Source organism: Furipterus horrens, unplaced genomic scaffold, assembly GCF_987537825.1.
Source record: "Furipterus horrens unplaced genomic scaffold, mFurHor1.1.pri manual_scaffold_8, whole genome shotgun sequence".
NCBI lineage: Eukaryota > Metazoa > Chordata > Mammalia > Chiroptera > Furipteridae > Furipterus > Furipterus horrens.
This window is the reverse complement of record NW_028327178.1, coordinates 92142074-92164291: the sequence shown is the minus strand read 5'-3', so window position 1 is coordinate 92164291 and position 22218 is coordinate 92142074. Positions and strand designations below refer to the sequence as shown.

The following is a 22218-nucleotide window of genomic DNA, read 5'->3' as shown; positions in this document are numbered from 1 at the left end:
CATGCCTGAGCTGTTTGTACACAGTCTGTGACGCCTAAATGAGTATTGCTTGGCTATACTCTAAAGGTAGCAAAGCTTTTCTTACTAAAAATCTAACTTCCCTGATTTTGGGGGCTTGTTTTAGGTTATCCTTCTCAACCAGTTGAACAGAGGCCACTTCAGCAGATGCCTCCTCAGCTCATGCAGCATGTGGCACCCCCACCACAGCCACCACAGCAGCAGCCACAGCCACAACTGCCACCGCCACAGCAGCAGCAGCCACCACCTCCCAGTCAGCCACAGTCTCAGCAGCAGCAACAACAACAGCAGCAGCAGCAACAAATGATGATGATGCTCATGATGCAGCAGGACCCCAAATCAGTTAGGCTTCCAGTCTCCCAAAATGTCCATCCCCCAAGAGGCCCCTTGAACCCAGATTCCCAGAGAATGCCCATGCAACAGAGTGGCACTATGCCTGTCATGGTCAGTTTACAAGGACCTGCCTCTGTTCCGCCGTCACCTGATAAACAAAGAATGCCAATGCCTGTGAACACTCCTTTGGGAAGTAGTTCGAGGAAAATAGTATATCAGGAAAACTCACAGAATCCTTCCAGCTCACCGCTGGGAGATATGTCCTCACTTCCTGAAGCAAGTAGCAATGAAGTACCATCTGTCACAGGAGGCCCAAATAACATGCCTTCACATTTAGTAGTTTCCCAGAATCAGTTAATGATGACAGTGCCCAAACCTGGGCCATCACCTCTTCCAGCAACTCAAGGTGCAACTCCCCAGCAACCCCCTATAAATTCCCTGCCTAGCTCTCATGGCCACCACTTTCCGAATGTGGCTGCTCCAACCCAAACGTCTAGGCCTAAAACACCAAACAGAGCCAGCCCCAGGCCCTATTATCCTCAGACACCCAACAACCGCCCTCCCAGTACAGAACCTTCAGAAATCAGTCTATCACCAGAAAGACTCAATGCCTCGATAGCAGGACTGTTTCCCCCACAGATTAATATTCCTTTACCTCCTAGACCAAATTTAAACAGGGGCTTTGATCAACAGGGCCTAAATCCAACAACTTTGAAGGCTATTGGGCAAGCACCTTCAAATCTTACCATGAATAATCCTTCTAACTTTGCGGCCCCTCAGACTCACAAATTAGATTCAGTGGTGGTGAATTCTGGAAAGCAGTCTAATTCTGGAGCAACAAAACGGGCAAGCCCAAGCAACAGTCGCAGGTCTAGTCCTGGGTCTAGTAGAAAAACCACTCCAAGTCCTGGGAGACAAAATTCAAAAGCCCCTAAACTTACTCTGTCCTCTCAAACAAATGCAGCCCTGTTGCAGAACGTGGAGTTGCCAAGAAATGTTTTGGTCAGTCCTACTCCTTTGGCCAATCCCCCGGTACCCGGAAGCTTTCCTAACAACAGCGGGCTGAATCCTCAGAATTCTACCATGCCTGTGGCTGCCGTGGGGGGTGCTCTTGAGGATAACAAGGAGAGCTTGAATGTGCCACAGGACAGTGATTGCCAGAATTCCCAGGGTAGGAAGGAGCAGGTAAACGTTGAGCTAAAAGCAGTACCTGCCCAAGAAGTTAAAATGGTTGTCCCTGAAGATCAATCCAAAAAGGATGGGCAACCTTCAGATCCTAACAAACTCCCCAGTGTTGAAGAGAACAAAAATTTGGTGTCTCCTGCTATGAGGGAAGCACCAACATCATTAAGTCAACTTCTTGACAACTCTGGAGCTCCTAATGTGACCATTAAACCCCCTGGGCTTACAGATGTGGAAGTAACACCTCCGGTAGTTTCTGGGGAGGATCTGAAAAAAGCATCTGTCATTCCCACACTGCAGGATCCGTCTCCTAAAGAATCCTCAAATTCCCTAAATTTACCTCACAGTAATGAGCCATGTTCAACCCTTGTGCATCCAGAACTGAGTGAGGTCAATTCTAATGTTCCATCAAGCATCCCTCCAGTAATCTCAAGACCTGTCAGCTCTTCCTCTATTTCCACTCCTTTGCCTCCAAATCAGATAACTGTTTTCGTAACTTCCAATCCCATCACAACTTCAGCTAACACATCAGCAGCTCTGCCAACTCACCTGCAATCTGCACTAATGTCAACAGTCGTCACAATGCCCAGTATGGGTAACAAGGTTATGGTTTCTGAAGGACAGTCAGCTGCTCAGTCTAATGCCCGACCTCAGTTCATTACACCTGTCTTTATCAACTCATCCTCAATAATTCAGGTTATGAAAGGATCACAGCCAAGCACAGTTCCTGCAGCCCCACTGACAACCAACTCTGGCTTGATGCCTCCCTCCGTTGCAGTCGTTGGCCCCTTGCACATACCTCAGAACATAAAATTTTCTTCTCCTGTACCACCTAATACTCCTTCCAATAGTCCTGCTCCAAACATACACGCAGGTCGACCCTTGATCCTTAACTCACGAGCCGCCCCAGTTCAGCTTCCTTCCCCACCTTGTACAGCTTCTCCAGTTGTCCCTCCTCATCCCCCTATCCAGCAAGTGAAAGAATTGAATCCAGATGAGGCTAGTCCTCAGGTGAGCACCTCAGCAGATCAAAGCCCTCTGCCCTCTTCACAGTCAACTACAATGGTTTCTCCCCTTTTGACCAATAGCCCAGGCTCCTCTGTCAACCGGCGAAGCCCAGTTTCATCTAGTAAAGGCAAAGGAAAAGTGGACAAAATCGGCCAGATTTTGCTGACCAAGGCATGTAAGAAAGTTACAGGCTCTCTTGAAAAAGGGGAAGAACAATATGGTGCAGATGGAGAGACTGAAGGCCACGGGCTAGAGACTACAGCTCCAGGGCTTGTGGGAACAGAGCAGTTACCCACAGAGCTGGACGGTAAAACCCCAACGCCCCCAGCACCCACTCTGCTAAAAACGACCTCTAGCCCTGTGGGCTCGGGCTCCGCCTCAGGAGGACCCAGCTTACCTGGCAGTACTCTCCCCACCAGTGTACGCTCGATTGTAACCACTCTGGTACCCTCTGAGCTCATCTCTGCGGCGCCGACCACAAAAAACAATCATGTTGGCATAGCATCTGAACCACTTGCGGGTGGCCTAGTGGAGGAGAAGGTGGGATCCCGTCCAGAGCTTCTACCCAGCATAGGTATGTACTCGGGCCTGTCATCATCTCCTCCTGTCCATTTTTTGATGGCCTGTCCCACAAGAGAAAGCATGACTCCCTGTAAACTTGGAGGAAGAAGAATGGGCTAAATGGTAATAGTGATGTTTCATTTATTAGAAGTGCTTTGGGAAAATATACTTTTAAAATCTCATGTTAAGCTTTCATTGATTACAATGGTCCTGAAATAATGATACACCTTTCATTTCTATAGTTTTTCATTTTACAAGGAAGCCTTTTTACATATGTTATCTTACATCATCTTCATACCAAACTATGTTAGGTAGCTCTCATCCCATTCTATGGGTGAGTAGATTGAAGCTCAGAGGAGTTCAGTATTTGTTCAAAGTACAGAGTAGAACCTCCAGTGTGACCTTGTCCTTTAAGTGTGAACAGCTTCTGCAGGTTCTCCTTACCATGGTAAAGACTTCCTCCCACTGGTTTCAGAACAGGGTTCTAATAGCCCCTTCTTCACTGTACACTATCCCAGAGACTATTCCCTCCTGAGTGGCTGCTCCAGAGGAGAACTTTCCAGAAAATCAGGTCCCATGATAATAGACATGGGAGAAACTAAGTGTCTGAGAGACAGATAGGTTTGGGGTTGGTATTTACCAGCTGTGTGGGCTTATGCAAATTCCTTGACCACTCCCAACTTCAGTTTCCTCCTTTGTAATATGGGAACAATCCAACTTCAGTTTCCTCCTTTGTAATATGGGAACAATAGTTGTAAGAATTCAATGATAATGCATATAACATGGTTAGCACAAGACTAGAGTAATCATTTAGTAAATGGTAAAAACAAAATTATTACCAGTTTCTTTTCGATGCAGTCTCTTTGTAAATTAGACCATTCCATTTATATATATGTAGCTCAGATTATTTCCAGTGTTAAGGTGAGCTAATGATGGATGCATAGGTGTTCTTACACCTCCTCTTCTTCCCTTCGCATTTGTCCCCCTCCCGCACACAAACATCTTCCTCCTTCTGTGAATCTTAAGTGGTTGAAAAGCACTGTTTCCCTAGGGTGGAATCAGTTGCACACTGCCAAACCTAGGAAGGACCATTGCTATATTCTAGGCCAGCTAATAGTACCTATCTTGTTTATGCAGCCAAAATACTTCAAGTGCCTACTCCTGCTTGAGTGGTTAAGCACCCAGGAGAAGGGGCAGAAAGAACACAAGCTTCAGGGTAAGATCAGAGTTCAAATTTTAGCTCCACTGGTTACCATTCACAGTTGGATACAATTCCTTAACCTCTTGTAAGCCCATGTGCTTCATGTGTAAAATGAAGATTGTAATTCTTACCTCCCAGAACTTATACAAATATTCAATGAGCCTAGCCTTTATAGGGGCCAACACACTGCCTCATAGAGCTCTGGAAAGGTTAATTCCCCTTCTCTCTGCCTCTTACTTCAATGCTCAAGAGACAGGGAGGGATAAAGGCCTTTAAGGAGTTCAGGGCCCAAGTAGGAAACAAAGACTTCACTAGGCTAGGTGCTGTAGGGTTCTGGTTCTAGTTCTGTTGAGGTAGGTGAGCCCTAAGATTTAAAAGGCAACCTGGTATGACTTAAATATAGTTTCTGCTATTAAGTGTTTCCATTCTACTGTCTTTCAAGGAACTTTTCCCTCCAGTACCAAGAGAATAATAATGCATCATATACAATCCTAGAGAAGTGTGAGCCTTAGGGAGATGAACCAGCAGCTGGAAAAATTCTCAATTTTAGTTAAGATTCTTTCCATTCTTTTTTCAAGGGGCTGCCATGCTTTTTATCTTAAAACTGTGAGAAAGTGGTACTGGAGTTAAAAGTAGAACTTAAGCCCTGGCTGGTGCGGCTCAGTGGATTGAGCTCCGGCCTGCAAACTGAGGGGTCGCTGGTTCAATTCCCAGTCAGAGCACATGCCTGGGTTGTGGGCCAGGTCCACAGTTGTGGGGGCATGAGAGGCAACCACACATTGATGTTTCTCTCCCTCTGTTTCTCCCTCTCTCTAAAAATAAGTAAATATATATATTTTTTTAAAAACTAGAACTTAAGTTATAGTTTTGAGCTTTATCAGGTAAGCATTCAAAAAAAAAGCCTTAATACAAATGTATTATTGACTTTTTACCAGGTTGGGAGAGAGGTCAACAAAATTCATAGTTTCCACAAGAGGATAAAACTTACTGTTGCAGTTTATCTAGGCTGTTAGACTGAAGTATCAGGATGAGAGAACATATCTTTGAGTGACTGTAACATATCTAGACCTTTAATCTTTACTGTGTGATCCAAGAAGTTTCCAATCTACAGTATATGTTCTATTACTTTCCTCTTCAAGGGCCTAAGTTCTGTCTGTCCTTCAAAACTAATTCTTCTATTTCTCCCTTTAATGTACCTTAAGATTGCTCAGTCTAGACTAGGTCTCCCATGCTTTGGACTCCTGCAGCACTTTATAACTTGATAAATCTCCTTCATATAACATCACAGTGCACTCCAGTGTACCACGTGTGTATATCTTATCTTTAATATTAGATTGAGTTCCTGATGGGCAGAAAGGATGTAATTTGGCTTCTAAGGGTGCTTGGCACAGTGACTTAGTAAGTTCTTATACCTCTTAGATAAGTAAATGACATATCAAATTGATTTATTAAGTATAAATTGAATATCTGCTTTCTGCCCATTGCTATTGCCAGGTGCTGTAGAAAAGTACAAAATAAATTATGTGATTCATTTTAGATTTCAAGGAGTCTAGTCTTTAGAGGAATAAGACAGAATTTTTTAAATGGTAAGGTGAATGGCGTAATTAATTGTTCCTCTGAAAGTGGTTTGTGTTGCCTACTAAGGTATGCTTTGGGTTTTTTAGAGACTGGACAGAACTTGACCCCAAGAAGCAAAAATTTGATGTGTGCTGTTGTCCTCATGGCCACCTCCTTACTGAGTATTGTAGTTAAGTTTTTAAGTAAGATTTGAAATGTACTTTCAAAGCCAACTTCAAGTACTGCCCTCTAAGAGTATGTGTATTTCAGCAGTTACTTAGCCTTTGATTCAGTCAGTGCTTTCTATTTGGTCTAGAAAATAAAATAAAAGGCCTGTATTTTTTTTTTTTTTTCCTTACTCTAGCCCCTTCACAGAGTTTAGTCCCAAAGGAAACTCCAACCACAGCACTGCAGGGGTCTGTTGCCAGACCAGGTAAGGCACATTTTGGAAAAAGTCTCAGAGTGCAATGGGTTACGTGTGAAGGAACTATTGCTGCTCTCAGTGTGCCAGGAAGTGGCTGAAACTTCTTATCAGTTTGTTTCACACAGACTTTGGTTGACTGCCAGAGCTTGTGCAGTACTATTTAAGGTTATTTTCTCCCTGAGCAGCTTACTCTCTTACACATTCCTGGAGGCAGCCAGGGAACTCAAGAAGAGCATCTCAGTGCCCATTGTCTGTCTGCCACCCGCCATGGGTGGTTTCCGTTGCAGAGTTTACCCTGTTCCATAATCCTGACACTCATAGCTGGCAACTGATGGACTGGAATATGGTCACTCACTGGGGTGGCAAGCGTTACTGCACTAAGAGGGAGTCGAGGCTTGTTTCGAGAACTGCTGCTGCAGTGAGGTAGCCATTCCTCCAGGGAGATAGAATCATTTCAGTCATCTCTGGATGGCATTAAGTTTCTTCCCATGACCAAGACACTGTAAATAGCACAAAGGATGGTGTTTCTGGAGGGTGGAGCCCATGCTAATCTGACAAATAATTGCTGTGGGATGCTGGGTCAGCTCTGAATGCATGGGAATCTTGACGGCAATAACAGTACTGCCAAAGCAGATAAATATCATAGATAGGTTACAGTTTAATCTTGCCTGGGTGATTTGTCACTGTAGGTCATTCAGGGGGTACCAGGAGAAAAAAAAAAGTATGACTGCTTTCCACAGGGGATTAGAATCTCATTTATAGCACAATTCATACACCTGACAAAATTTTTAAACAAAAAGCAGAATTATGTTTAATTTTGTAAGTCTATGCCAGTAAAAATCAGGTATAACTTGTGACTTTTAAAAAATATATGTTTTATGTATTTATTTTTAGAGAGAAGGGAAGGGAAGTGGAGAGAGAGGGAGAGAAACATAAATCACTTACCTCTGGTACACATCCTGACTAGGGACCAAACCAGCAATCTAGGCAATGTGCCCTGACCAAGAATCGAACTGGCAACCTTTAGCTTTGTGGGTCGATGTCCATCCAACTGAGCCACACCAGTCAGGACTGTGATTATGTTTTAAACCTACTTCAGGGTGTTCTGTCCTGTGTGATGGACAGGACTTTCAACTGCACACTCTTTGGGTAACTCTTCCTTAGCTACCAACTGGCCACATGATACGTGACATTGGTGAAAATGGAACAAATTATTCAGAGAAGTGTTTAGTTGCTAAACCTTTTCTTTGGTGAGAAAAGGCACAACTAGAAAAGGAAAGGGAATTCTGTTTCCTGTCCCAACTTTCTACTCCAGAAAATGGACTTTACCATATATATCCTCCTCAGAATAACTGGCCCAAAATCCTGTTCCTTTTAAAAGTTTGACTTAAATGAATTTTCTTAAAATACCCCCAAAGCCACTAATTGCCTCCACCAAACCCCTTTGATCCAGACTTATATGAATGAACGTGATAGTGTTAAGTGTCTCAAAAGCATTGAATTTTGTTCCAAAACAACAAGATTTCTTTGTAATCACTCTCTTTTGACGAGCCATTTCCATTTTTGAGCATACATTACATAAGTTTCTTTGCTCCAGCAAAACCAGCAAGGCATCAGAGATTCAGTGAGTTGGTATCTGTTTCTTGGGGAGGGGTTTCCAGGTTGTATGGATCAGATATGGGGAGCTAAGTAGAAAATGAGAAGCACAGATTCTCTTCTCCTAGCGTTTGCATCGAAGGCAGAGTAGTCCAGCCTCCTTGCATGAAGGCTGCATCAACATGAGCACCATAGCAACAATAATAATAGCTAATACTGAGTTATTACTAAGCACCAGGTATTGTACTAAATTTTTTATATGTGACATTTGTTTAATCTTCTTAACTTTATAGTGGGTAAAGCGTTTATCAGATGAGGCATAGGCACAGAGAGGTCAAGTAATTTGTTTAAGGTTGCATGGCTAATAAGCAATGAGGTCAAAACTATAATCTAGATACTCTGGCTTCATTGCCTTCAAGAGGTTACCATGTAATCAGTAGGCTATATTAGACATCTACACTGAGTCTGATGTGCTGAATTCCCTAAAAGCAAGGACAGGGACAGACACAAGGCTGTGGGAGACCAGAGCCAGGAGAATCACTGCTACTGGTTTATTAGGGAAGTCTATTAGAAAAGATGAAACTACCTAAAGGCATATAATGGAGGAAGAAGGTGTTTTCTGCTGGTAAACCTTAGGATGCTTATTTAAGCAAAACCCTGATAGACAAATTACTGAGATTTTCTTTTCTTGAAGGGCATTGTTGGGTGGTTGAGGAACAGGAACATAATGGGGTCTGTAGGCTATATCTCAAAGCAAGGCAGCCTGCCCTCTAAAATTCTGTGAGGTAGTCCTTTGAAGGAGACTGCATTCTTAATAGATGTTTAAGACATATTAGAAGATTATTTCTTTTAAAAAAGTATCAGGAGGGTGGGAATATTTTAAGAATGAAGATAGTATCTTCTATATGAGAGGAAAACGCTTATTTTACTAACCTAGTTACACCTGAGTGAAATATGAGCCAGGCAGTGTGAATTTAGTTCTGTTGATCCAAACAGGATTATTTCAGAGTGTAGAGTAGAAATAAAAATAGACCAAGTAAGCATCTTATGCCCCAGACAACCGACTTGTGTCTGTGCCAGCTCTGTCTCTATACCATGTAGAGCGAGGATACTGCTGGGCACAGAGACATGTTAGCCAAAATAGGGCGTTCAGAATCTCAGAAACATCTAGCTTCTCCCCGTAGACATATATACCAGACACTTCCACATCTCATTTCTATCCTTTGTATTTTTTTCAGAGCTCGAGGCAAATGCTGCCATAGTGTCTGGACAAAGGTAAGATGATCATTTCTGCAGACTTAGCATGAATACGGCATAAGCCTCTTTGAAGGGTATCTGCTTTCTCAGCCATTAAACCTCTTCTAAAGTAGGGAGCTGTCATGAGTTCTAACTTTTCAGAGGTGACATTTTTCTTAATAAAACCTGGTGGCAAATTTCTACCTTTCATGATTGTTTTTAAAACTAAATGAGATAACATGTTCAGCACTCAGCATAGTGAATAAATAGTAAATGTTAATATAAAGGAACTTGTGCTATCATTGTCATTGATAATAGTCCTTGCAACACCTTCTGAAGTATAGCTGTTTGATTCTCAAGGAGGAAGAGAAAGAAACCCAGGCCTGATCCCCAAACCCATGCTTTTTCTGTTGTTATTCTCTGCTGTTCACATAACCTACCAAATGTGGTTTCAACCTCATTAGCCTCATGGAGAAGAGTATTGTTGTTTTCCAAAAGCCATTCCTTTTTAGTGTAGGAATGTGCTAGATAACATTTTAAAGAGTTTCTCATATTTTTATGTCAGCTTAGTTTGTAAAAGCACATTCACAATCATTCTGTCATTTAATTATCATATCTACCCTATAAAGTAGTAACAATAGCCAGCATTTATTTGAATGCTGTTCTGTGCCATGCCCTGGGCTACAAGCTCCAGAGATGTATTGATATTATCTTATTTAATTTTCACAGTATCTATTAGGCAAGTAAATTCTCTCTTACAGATAAGGAACCTACAGATCTGAGAGGTTAACTAAATTACCCATGGTAACAGATCTAATAAATGGTAAGGCTGAGATCAAATCCAGGCCTTCTTACTCCAGAGCCCTCACACTTCACTAATGTTTTGTAGCAGACAAGATAGAGATTTATAGATCAAGACTCTGAAGCTTAGAGAGAATTACATACCATGGCCAATAAATTCATACTAAGACTTGAACCCTGTTATTCTGGCTCTAAATTCATTGCTATTTCTACTAAACTGCTTTACCTGTCTAGATGTTTTTGGTTTTTCGTTTTGTTTTTGTATTGGGAAAATAATTTAATTCATTCACATTTTTAAGCATACACCAATTGTGTGGCTAGAGAAAGAAGATAATCAGACCAGAAATACCCTATGGGTATTTGTTTCTAGAGTTACCTGAACATTGACCATATAAACACCAGGACAGTATTCCTGTGGCTTTTGTTCTCCCAGGAAAAAAGGCATTTCCATTAGGAATCTTTCTTCCTCAGAGGCTTTGACCACTTTCTAGGCTCCTAGCCAGAAACCTATCCTCACCGCTTCTAACAGGATGTGTAAATCTCCCTGACTTGTAATTCCACTCCAACTTCAGCTTCACCTCTCCTTGACTTACCTTGGCTTCTGGGGCAGTTGTTACATGTAAAAGTAAGGTAGTGAACAGTGTGGCTAAATTCCCAGCCATAATGCCACTAGTGAAGGGTCCTCTGGCACGAGTGAAAAGTGGAGGGGCAGGGATAGTTGATAGGTCATATAATTCATAGTTCATGACCTTAAGGGGCTCACAAGCTAGTGGAAGGCACAAGACATTAAAATAAAACATGCCGTACGGTCTGATGCCAGACACAGACTGTGAATCCAAAACACAGAACAGACAGCTCCACATGGGGAGAGAGGTCATAGAAGACTTCCCAGAGGAGACATCTCTTTCACCAGTTTTTTGTTGTTGTTTTGTTGCATTGTTTTTGTTTCAGTTCTGTGCCTTACAAGTAAATTTAATCAGCTTCTTTTTTTTCTAATGATTTTAACATGCATTTTTATACCATGAAAGTAGTAAAAAGTTTATTAAGGAAAACTTGAAATTCAGGTTAGAGAATTACAAAGAAAAATTACTTACCAGTAAACCAGTATTCCTGTGACTCAGCAATATTCACTGTGTATATTTTAGTTTATCTTCTAGTCCTCTTCACAGAGTATATGTATAGATAGAGATAAAGAGTGTTTTATATATGCACACTATATACCTAGTGTTATATACACCTAATGTGTTATATCTAAATACATAGTATTTATGTATAAATGCTATACATTGTACACACACACATATATAATCTCACACCCATTTATTTATATGTGGTTACATATATATACTTGATATATATTATAATGAAAATGGGATTATACTATTCATAATGTTGGTAACAATTTTTCCCAATATGTCATGAACAGTTTTTATCATTAAATAAGCTTTACAACATGTTTTTTTATGATTGCATATGATGTACCATGATTTAACTAACTGATTTATTTTTAAGCATTTAGGTCTTCTGTTTTCATTAATATCAATAAAATGCTTTGACATCCTGATATGTAATTAGAGCTCTGTAAAAAGATTTGTTTCCTTAGGCATCCAGAAATGAAATTGCTGAAACAGAGGATTACACCAGGATATTTCAGTCTCAGCATTATTGACAGTTTAGATCAGATCATTCTTTTCTGGGGGTGTGAGGAGTGGTTTTCTTACGCATTATAGGATGTTTAGTGGCATCCCTGATAGATGCCATTGAAAGACACTAGTGGCATTCTGCACCTTGCCTTGCCTGCTGCAAGCATGACAATCAAAAATGTCTCTATCCCTGGCTGGTGTGGCTCAGTGGATTGAGTGCCTGCCTGAGAACCAAAGGGTCCCCAGTTCAATTCCCAGTCAGGGCACATGCCTGGGTTGCAGGCCAGGTCCCCTGTTGGGGGCGTGTGAGAGGCAACTACACATTGATGTTTCTTTCCCTCTCTTTCTCTCTCCCTTTCTCTCTCTCTAAAAATAAATAAATAAAATCTTTAAAAAAGAAAAATGTCTCTAGACATTGCTAAATGTCCCCTAAGAGGCAAAACTGCCCCCTGTTGAGAATTATTGGGTTACATAGTTTACACTCTATCAGGAGTTTTTGTCCATATACCCTCAGTAATACTGGATATTACCAATTTAAAATCTTTGCATGTTGCCTGGACTGGTGTGACTCACTGGATTGAGCGCCAGCCTGTGAACCGAAAGGTTGCCGGTTGGATTCCCAGTCAGAGCACATGCCTGGGTTGTGGGCCAGCTCCCCAGTTGGGGGGCTTGTGATACGCAACTGATCAGTGGTTCTCTCACACATCGATGTTTCTCTACCTCTCTTTCCCCCTCCCTTCCCCTCTCTCTAAAAGTAAATAAAATATTAAAAAATAAAATGAAATCTTTGCATACTGAAGAAGAGAATTGAAGTAGGGACAATCAATATACCCATCATCAGTGTTATGAATATATTCCCATGTATATTCTTCTGTAATGTGACTTGTAATAAGCCATTATCTGTTTACACCAGGTTCATAGTAAATGCCAGTATATGTTAGTAATTTCTTAGATTTTAGGTACTATTAACTTTTAAGGGGGGATATTATTATCTTAGGAAAATGGGTGAGGAAGTTGGGGGATTTTTGTGTGAAGTTCTAAAGTCTTTTATATTTTTTTTCACAATTTCAGCAGCATTATGCTTTAGTGTTTATTTTTACTAAGATACAACAAGCTAGACTCACTTTTAAATTGTCAGTAATATAGAAGGTAATTGTGCTCATTGTCCCAGGGTGGAATATTTTCTCTCCAGAATGACTATGTAGTTCTTCTGCCTGATGAATGAAACTCTTATCTGAAGAGCGCATTTTTGTGTGATTTAATTCCCTCACCTCCTTGGAAACTTTGTGCTTCTGTCTATCAGCAGTGAGCCCAAAGAAATGATTGAAAAATCCAAAACCCCAAGCCGGAGAAATTCCCGAACTGAAGAGGCAGCTGTGGCTTCTGAAAGTGTGGAAAATGGACATCGGAAGCGATCCTCTCGGCCAGCTTCAGCCTCCAGCTCTACTAAAGGTTAGCAGTGGGGTATGGGTACTATTGCATTGGCCAAAAAGTTTGTTTGGTTTTTTTCAGTAAGATGACTTAGTTGTCTTTAACTTCATTCAAAACAAATTTGTTACATTGTATTGTGACAGCTGTCATATCAGCATGCAATTTTAAAAAACTTACCAAATTGGTAGATTTTTGTGTAGTCATTTTAATATTGAAGATAAAAGAAAATAAGCAACATTTTCAGCATATTATGCTTTATTATTTCAAGAAAGGTAAAAATGCAACCGAAACACAAAAGAAGATTTGTGCAGCGTATGGAGAAGGTGCTGTGACTGATAAAATGTGTCAAACGTGGTTTATGAAGTTTCATGCTAGAGATATCTCATTGGATGGAGCTCCATGGTCAGGTAGACCAGTTGAAGTTGATAGTGATCAAATCAAAACATTAATTAAGAACTATCAACATTATACCACTCAGGAGATTGCTGACATACTCAAAATATCCAAATCAAGTGTTGAAAATCATTTGCACCAGCATGGTTATCTTAATTGCTTTGATGTTTGGATTCCACATAAGTTAGGGAAAAAAACCTTCTTGACAGTATTTCCACATGTGATTCTCTACTTAAACATAACAAAAATATTTCGTTTTTAAAACAAATTGTGATGGGTGATAAAAAGTGGATACTTTATAATAATGTGGAACGGAAGAGATTGCAGGGTAAGCATAATGAACCACCACCAACCACACCAAAGGCCGGTCTTCATCCAAAGAAGGCGATGTTGTGTATATGGTTGGGTTGGAAGGGAGTCCTCTATTATGAGCTCCTTCCAGAAAACCAAATAATTAATTCCAACAAGTAGTGCTCCCAATTAGACCAACTGAAAGCAGCACTCAACTAAAAGTGTCTGGAATTAGTCAACAGAAAACATAATCTCCCATCAGGCTAATGCAAGACTGCTTGTTTCTTTGATGATCAGGCAAAAGCTGTTAGAGCTTGGCTGGGAAGTTCTGGTGCATCCACTGTATTCACTAGGCATTGCACCTTCAGGTCTCTATTTATTTCAGTCTTTACAAAATTCTCTTAATGGAAAAAATTTTAATTCTTTAAAAGACTGCAAAAGGCACCTGGAACAGTTCTTTGTTCAAAAAGATAAATCGTTTTGGAAAGATGGAATTATGAAGTTGCCTGAAAGATGGCAGGAGGTAGTGGAACAAAGTGGTGAATACATTGTTCAATAAAGTTACTGGTGAAAATGATAAATGTATCTTTTAGTTTTACTTTGAAACCAAATGAACTTTTTGGCCAATTCAGTATTTGTAGGTCAAGTAGCAGAATGGGAGCCTTATCACAGCAGTGGAGGACTTTGTCCATCAACTTCGTATCTATTCCTTAAATTTGTTGAGTTACTTAGACTTATGTTTGGTCCTTCCTTTAACAGTTCATTCATTTAACGTGTGTGTGTGTGTGTGTGTGTGTGTGTGTGTGTGTGTGTACACAACAGCAGCAAGCAGTGTTGGATAAAAGAACATAAAAGGGCAGATTGATTGATTATCACCACTTCAGATAGGTCCTCAAGAATGTGGCCCAGCCATCTTTCTATGTTTCTGTAGTCAACTCTCTTTTCCCTCTCTATTGTTTTTAAACCTCTAGCCCCTGCCTTCTCCCCTCTCTTATAGCAGAGACTTTTACCTATTTAAGGAAAAAAAATAGAACTCCCTCAACTCTCACTACCAGCACGTAAATCTACCACTGTCCTCCTTTGCTCCTACTGTAATAGAGCAGCTATCCCTCCTCAAGTCCAAGGCCAGTTCCTCCACTTGTGCCTTTGATCCCATCTTCTCTGACCTTCTCAGGACTTTTACGCTACCAGTTTTCTCTGTTGACTGCCATCTCCACTTTGAATTAACTTTGCCCTTGGCTTCTGTGACCCAGAACTCTAAATAGTTTTCTGAATATTCTGACTGCTCCTTCTCAGTCTCTGTACCCAGATATTAGGTGTTGACTTTCCTCAAACTTTAATCCAGAGTTATTGTTTTTCTTCAACGTACATTCTTCCTAACTTATCTCATTCATGCCCCTGTTTAGTCACAACCTTTCACAGACCACTGATGAATTTGTTTCTAGTACAGATCTCTAGAGATTTTAGACAACTGCATGAACATCCTTAAAAGGACCTCAGACACAACATGTCTGAAACCAGACTTGCGATTTTCACCCCTACTTCAGGTGCTATGCCATTGTTCCTGTCTCCGTGAATAGCACCACCATCTTCTAGGCAAGTCCTCCTTGGCACCTCTCTCCCTCACCCTCACATCCATCAAAAAACCTGCTGATTTTATCTTAGGTGGCCCAAATTTATCCACTTTTCCCATCTTTACTGTTATCCTAGCTTAAATCCCCTCAGTGATTCACCAGTAACTTTAGGGTTAAAGCCTAAAGTGTCAACATGGACCACAAGTTTCTATGTGTCCTGCCCCTTCAGCTTCTCTCAGCCTCATCTAACATCCTTCAGCAAATCAGACATACCACTCTCTTCCCTCTCATCACAAACCTGTGTACATGCAACGCCTATGGCAGGGAGTGTTATTCCCTCTTCTTTCTTCTCTTCTCCTCATTAATATCCAACTTTTCCTAACTTTAGCTCAGTTGTCACTGCTATAAGGAATCGTAGCACCATGTTCTTCTCCTTCATGAAAACACAGTTGTAACTTTTATGTCTATTTATGTGATAGATAGTTAATACTCTCTTAGGGCAGAAGAGGTCTGGTTTTGCCCACCACTGTATCTGTGGTGTCTAGTATGGTGCCTAATGCAAAGAGGTATACAATCAGTAATTATTAAATTAACAACCATCTATCAAGTATAAATTAAGTACTTAATACATGCCAGGCTCTGAGGATATAATAGTGAGAAGACAGAGTCTCTGTCTTCATCATATTAATTATAATTGGCCCTCAAGCAACATGGGTTTGAACTGCATGAGTCCACTCTATGTGGTTTTTTTTTAAATACAGTTGGCCCTCTGTATTTCCCGGGTTTCGCATCTACAGATTCAACCAACTGCAATTCGAAAACAGTATTTTCATTCTGCAATTGGGAATCCGCAGATGCAGAGGGTCAATTTAAGTTATACGACTTTTGACTACATGGGGGTTGGTGCCCCTAACCCTGACATTGTTCAAGGGTCAACTGTATATGCTAGCCAGAAAGACAGACTCTAATATAGTGTGTCATCAAATGTTAAATGCTGTGATAGCACAATTACATGATTCTGTAGGAGCACATAGCTGGGATGCTTTACTTCTCTGCCGAATCAGAGAAGGCTTCCTGGAGAAAATGTGTTTAAGCTGAGACCTGAAGAATGAGGAGGCATTATCCAAGCTATAGGGGTGGAATGGAGTATTCTAGGCAAAAGGTATAGCATGTGCAAAGGCCTAGATCTGAGGGAGGGTTTGATACTTCATCCTCTCAGGGAATTCACTGAACTTAAGTAGCTCAGGTTGGTCAAGAGCTGGGATCCTAGCCAAGTGCCTGATAATCAGCAAGGCTGCTGAGAAACAGCCAAGTGTCATTGGGTTGCCAGCCTGAAAACCAGAGTAGGTTGTGGTGCACCAGACACTGACCTGAGAACTCAGCTGTCTTAGGCAAGTCATGTTTCTGGGCAGGAATTTCATGAGGCCTCACGAGACCCCCCCTGGGAATAGGCCACAGGCCTACTGATCATATACAGGTAAAGCAGAGATGTGAAAGTTACCTTACTTCAGCCTGCCAGAAAGTGAGGGAAGAAGTTGGGAGGGACCTTTTCTCTCCAGGCATACCATGTACAACACAGGCAATGCTCTCTTAGGTAACCCCACTTTTGATACAGAGATGGAACCAATAGCTTTCTGCCTCCTCCTGGAAATCATCTCCTCAGCAGAAACATGTTTGGAAGAAAACACATCTTTAGTATATGAGTACAAAACTTCGAGCACTAAAGGAAAGATTCCTGGAGTTCTGTAGGGAAATCTGTTTCCCCTCAATTCTTGTATTCTTTTTGCCCCTCATTTTCCCAAAGGATCAGTTTTGCACCACTGTATCTATAGTATATGGTGTATAATTACTTTTAGAGGAGGAAAAAAGTGTTGACATTTAAAAGTGTCACACACCAGATTTTTTGGAACCGACCTGAGCCCAGAGCCTCAAGGTACTAAGGTTGTCATTTACAATGCATCAGAAAGAATTACTCTAAGGAGAAGCTGGGACAGTTAAGAAGAGATGCCCAAATTAGAGCCACTCTGTAGCTCTAATTTGGGCATCTAATTGCCAGCTGAGAAGAGATGGAAAGCTGGAACCTGTTTTAGAAAGGGAGTGGGGAATAGGCCTGTACATTAAACTAGACATTATCCCAAGATGGGTGTCCTCTGCAGGCAGGGTCAGCGGCGCGCGCTGGTGGGGTTCGGCTGCTGCCGCTGCTCCTACGAAAGAAGTCCAGGCTCTGGCCCAGCTCAGCGACGTGGTAGGCGAACTTGTGGAGCATCCGCTTCTTCTGCTTTGCCTCCACTCATTTTATTCTTGGGTTGTTGGCTTTTTCTCAATTCTGGATACTTTATATCGTAGGGATATTGTGTTATTTAACCCTGGCTAGTTTGGCTCAGTGGATTGAGCGTCGGCCTGCGAGCTAAGTGTCGCTGGTTCGATCTTCCAGTCAGGGCACATCAGAGAAGGAAAACTCTGACTCCAAAAAACCTCCGCTGCCTTGCGGCACACCTCTTCAGGGGAAAGGCTAAGGGAGTAAACCCCGACAGAAAATCCGGAGCCGGAGTCCCTAAGGCGGTTTGACGTTGTCGTCAACACCGGCAACTCCTGCGGCGCACCTGAAGCCAAGCTGTATTGACTCCGTCTTTCCCTTGGATCCTTCAGCTGCGAAGAGAGGGGGCGTCTGCTGCATGGGCAACAGCAGACCCTCCATATCACCCTGCCCAGGCTCTGTAGCTTCAGCTTCACTGGAGAGGACACTCCAGCGTCATCACAAGATGTCGATTCAACACGGGAGGAGACAGATACCGTGTCACTCCCGAGTCGGACTGCACAGCCATTCTCGGCGGGGCAGATAGACTCTTAAGAAGCTACACCATCGTCTCTGGAGACGGACGGCTGCCGATAAATCCCAAGATGGTGGTAGTTATGTTGGAATACCTGCCCCATCCATGCTTTGAGGCTTAGCAACTGACTTAGGAGAGTCCACAATGACTCACAGGCTTTATGATCTTCAGAGGGGTGCTGAGTAAATGTCTCCCTAGAGGATGGCAGAGCTCTGGCCAAACCCCAGGAATCACAGTTGTATATAGATCTCCACATCAGCCCTAAGTTTATCAGTCCTTAATTGTCCTAGGGTAAGTTACCTTTTAAAGCAGAAATGAGTGCTGTAACTCTTTTGGTTTTTAACTGTTAGAGTTCTTGACTCCAAATTAAAGAATAAATATGTATATTATTTGGCCTGCTATATTATATGCAAATGTGAACCAAATTCATAAAGTAACTTGAGTTATCACAAAATATCAAGCTGGTTTCTAAAATTTATGATTCTCAAGCTGGGAGACAAATATAGTACTGGGGATCTGGAACATCTTCCTGCAGCATCAGTACTCCTTCAAGTTTTGAGGGGTGAAAAAGAGTTTCGCCTTTTTGTACTCATATGATTTGAATTATATATACACAAACAAAATCAGAAATAGTGTGTATTTTTCACAGGAATCTTGAAAGCTAAGAAATATTATGAGCAGTTTATAATGAGAAGTATTGGTACATTTTTTAAGGTTCTTTTTTTTTAATTGGTTTTTAAAGGAAGAGTAACATCAGTTTGTTGTTCCACTTTCTGATGCATTCATTGGTTGCTTCTTGTATGTGCCCTGACCAGGGATTGAATCCACAACCTTGGTATATTGGGCAGTGCCCTAACGAACTGAGTACCTGGCCAGGGCAGTATTGGTACTTTTGAATTATTGGGGAAATGGTGACATTAATTATGTTCCTGCTGTGAGAACAGTTTGCTTGTGTCACACTGGCCAAGGCCTACTAGACTGCCAGATTGGAGCAGAGGGGATGAATGATTTCTGGGCAAGTCCAGGGAGGCCCACATGGTTGATAGGTCACGTTCTAATCTGTTGTTTTGTTTTTGGTTGGTTGGATTTCCCTCACATGCACATTTTAAATTACAAACACAAAAACTGGCTTCCACAAATCAGTGAACTTTTAAAAATTGCACTTGATCAGAAGTGTTATTTATGAATATGCAAGTGAGTAGTCCCACTCCCGGCATGATGAGTTCCTCGTCAACACAGAAATGGTTTTTTTAGTTCCCTTATTATTCTTTATTTTCTCTCCTGTGTAGAATTTTGTGTTATATTTTCAACTGGGTAAAAGGGTCAGTAGTTAAAAACATAAAGTTCAATACATAAGTTTAGAAACCAGGGAAAATAGGCTAATGAGGGAAGTTCATAACAGCCTGTAATCAGCAGCAGCTGTGGATGCCCCCTGGAGGCTCTGAGATGCCTCTGACAGCAAAGTAGGATGAAAGCCCTACCCTACCCACAGCCAGTGACTTGAGAAGCAACAATCTAAAAACACAGAGTATACAGATACACTTAAAATAGCAGTGTTATTATTGTGGAAATGTAAATGAACAGACATAATTAGATCAATCTTATGGGAGAAAATCCTGAGCAGTATCTGCCTGAAACTACTCTTGTAGCATCATTTAGAAACCAACCATGCAAATTTTAAAAGGAAATTTTCAGAATTTTTTTACAATTAAATAAAAATCTTGGCTAGAAGTAGTACAGTAAAAAGAACAAGAAGTGAGCAAAGTCAAAGTCAATTTCTAAAATCCCTCAAAGGTAAAGCCCATCTACTAGAAGATTTAATAGCGCTATGTATATAGATTTGGCCAAATTTGCTTCAGGTAAAAAGTAAACAACCAGGCTGAAGAAATGCCCTTATCAAATCACAAATTCAAATGGACAGGCACCATTTGAATAAGACTGGATCAATAAGATTTATTGATCCAGTTTTTTACCATATAGTTGGTTCTAAAATATGACTGACTATATGAATGACATACCTCCACTATTAGTTTTTGAACTCTTTGTACGAGGTCTGTCAGGAAAAAGTCCAGCCATTGTTAATATAATGAAACAGTTTGCATGACATCGATGTAGCCTGGCAGCCAAGGAGAGTGGACTGGAATGCACATGCATGAACAATGATGACTTTACCGTACTAGTCAGTGGGGGTGGTAGATACCATTGAGTGAGCATGTGTACTGTGTGGCCATCACATTCAAAATGACTGAGCGAGTGAAGCAACGAATCTGCATCAGATTTTGCATTAAGCTTGAACATTCCTCCGTGGAAACTATTTGGATGTTGCAGAAGGCCACAGCTATGGGTAACTGGTGATTGGCAGCTTCATCACAACAACGCTCCTAGTCATGCATCACATCGTGCACAGAGTTTTTTGGCAAAACATCAAATCACCCAGGTGACTCAGACCCCGCTAGAGCCCAGATTTAGCGCCCTCAGACTTCTGGCTTTTCTCAAAACTAAAGGGAAGAGATGTCATGCCCTGGCTGGTGTGGCTCAGTGGATTGAGCATCAACCTGCGAACCAAAAGGTTGCTGGTTCATTTCCCAATCAGGGCACCTGCCTGGGTTGTGGGCCAGGTCCCCAGTTGGGGGCATGTGAGAGGCAACTGATTGATGATCTCTCGATCACATCGATGTTTCTTTCTCCCTCCCTTCCCCTCTCTCTCTAAAAATAAGTAAATCTTTTTTAAAAAATGAAAGGGATAAGGTTTCAGACCGTTGTTGAGATTCAGGAAAATATGAGAGGGCAGCTGATGGCAGTTGGGAGAACTGTGTGAGGTCCCAAGGTGCCTACTTTGAAGGGGACTGAGGTGTCATTGTCCTACATACATGTTCCTTGTATCTTCTTTGATAAATGTCTCTTTTTCATATTACATGGCTGGATACATTCTGGGCAGACCTCGTTAATTTATAAAATCCTTGATTGTTTAAAAAACTGAAAAATTTTCAACAATGTATATGGATATGTAATGGATAATTTTGCCAGTATGGTATTACTTGTGAGGGCTTGGGATTGGGATTATGGTTAGTCAGATAAGGTAGGCAGCCTTTTAGGAACAGGCCTGATTCACACCCTGAATGCACACCCTGAATGTACCATCAGTCACCTAGAAATCCTTATCTTGAAAGAATTTGCTTCCATATTCTTTTGTGTTCAGTGGACAAATAAAAGTTGTAACGTCTTGTTGGGAGTATAAAATTGAATCACAAAACAAAAAACTCATCTTTTCAGAAAGATTTATAATGACATTAAAAGTGAATTTGTTCTATGACCCAGATTGGCTGGATTTATGCAGGGAAGGTGATAAGAAACCAGAATCAAGAAACCAGAATATGCTTTTTTTCCTCATGGAAGTGTAGAAGTACACCCTACACCACCACTCCCATCCTCCACCTTGGTATCATCTAGAAGGTTAGGTTTTTGTAGTTTCTACCACAAATCACTAGTTTACTCATGGCTGCATTCATGGATTCATCCTCAGAAGCAGAGGCAGCCTGCCAGATCTTTGGGTGCTTTGGAGCAGTAACAGATGGAAGGAGGGGGAAGGGAAAGCCTGAGGTTGCTTATCCCACCCCACCCCCATCCCCATCCTTCACCTCTTTTCCCAGCCATTTGATCCTTCATATCATAACAAAGGAGAAGCTTCCAAAGTTGGCCTAATTAACAGATTTTTTTTCTAAGGACAAACACTCGGTCAAGACAAAACTCTGTATTTTTACTGCAAATGACAAATTTGCTACAGTGAAAATGGAGCTTGAGTGTTGGAAGTAAGAGTTGATTATCAGGAGTTTTGGTTGTGTGAGACTCTTAATTCACATGCAATTAAAATGAACAGTATTATCAACAGCCTGTTAGATTAACTGTCCTGATTAGCAAAAGATGAACTGAATTGAATTGAATTAAGACACTACGATAATACAAAAGGAATTAAAACACACTCTTTCCCTTTATGTTATTGTATGTGTAAATCACTCAGTTTCTACCTCTTCCATGAGTTCCTCAGTCTCACCTGGGCTCACAGAGCAGGCTGTGGTTTGCTCTGAATTGCTTCCATGCCTGTATGTATCCACAGCCATGATATACCTGGCTAGGCTAC

At 41.4% G+C, this 22218-nt stretch overlaps 1 protein-coding gene across 11 annotated transcripts in view; it reads left to right on the top strand.

Annotated features, from left to right (window-relative positions):
* Window positions 1–22218, top strand: part of NCOA6 (nuclear receptor coactivator 6) — an 84238-nt gene that overhangs the window by 60710 nt on the left and 1310 nt on the right. For 7 of the 11 annotated variants that reach the window (XM_090286274.1, XM_090286272.1, XM_090286277.1 and 4 more), the window contains 4 exons: window positions 125–3115; window positions 6225–6293; window positions 9119–9155; window positions 12864–13012. In XM_090286274.1, coding sequence (XP_090142400.1) covers window positions 125–3115; window positions 6225–6293; window positions 9119–9155; window positions 12864–13012 — 3246 coding nt within the window. The remainder of the gene's footprint in view (window positions 1–124; window positions 3116–6224; window positions 6294–9118; window positions 9156–12863; window positions 13013–22218) is intronic. The other 4 variants (XM_090286275.1, XM_090286281.1, XM_090286279.1 and 1 more) reach the window with 4 other exon arrangements.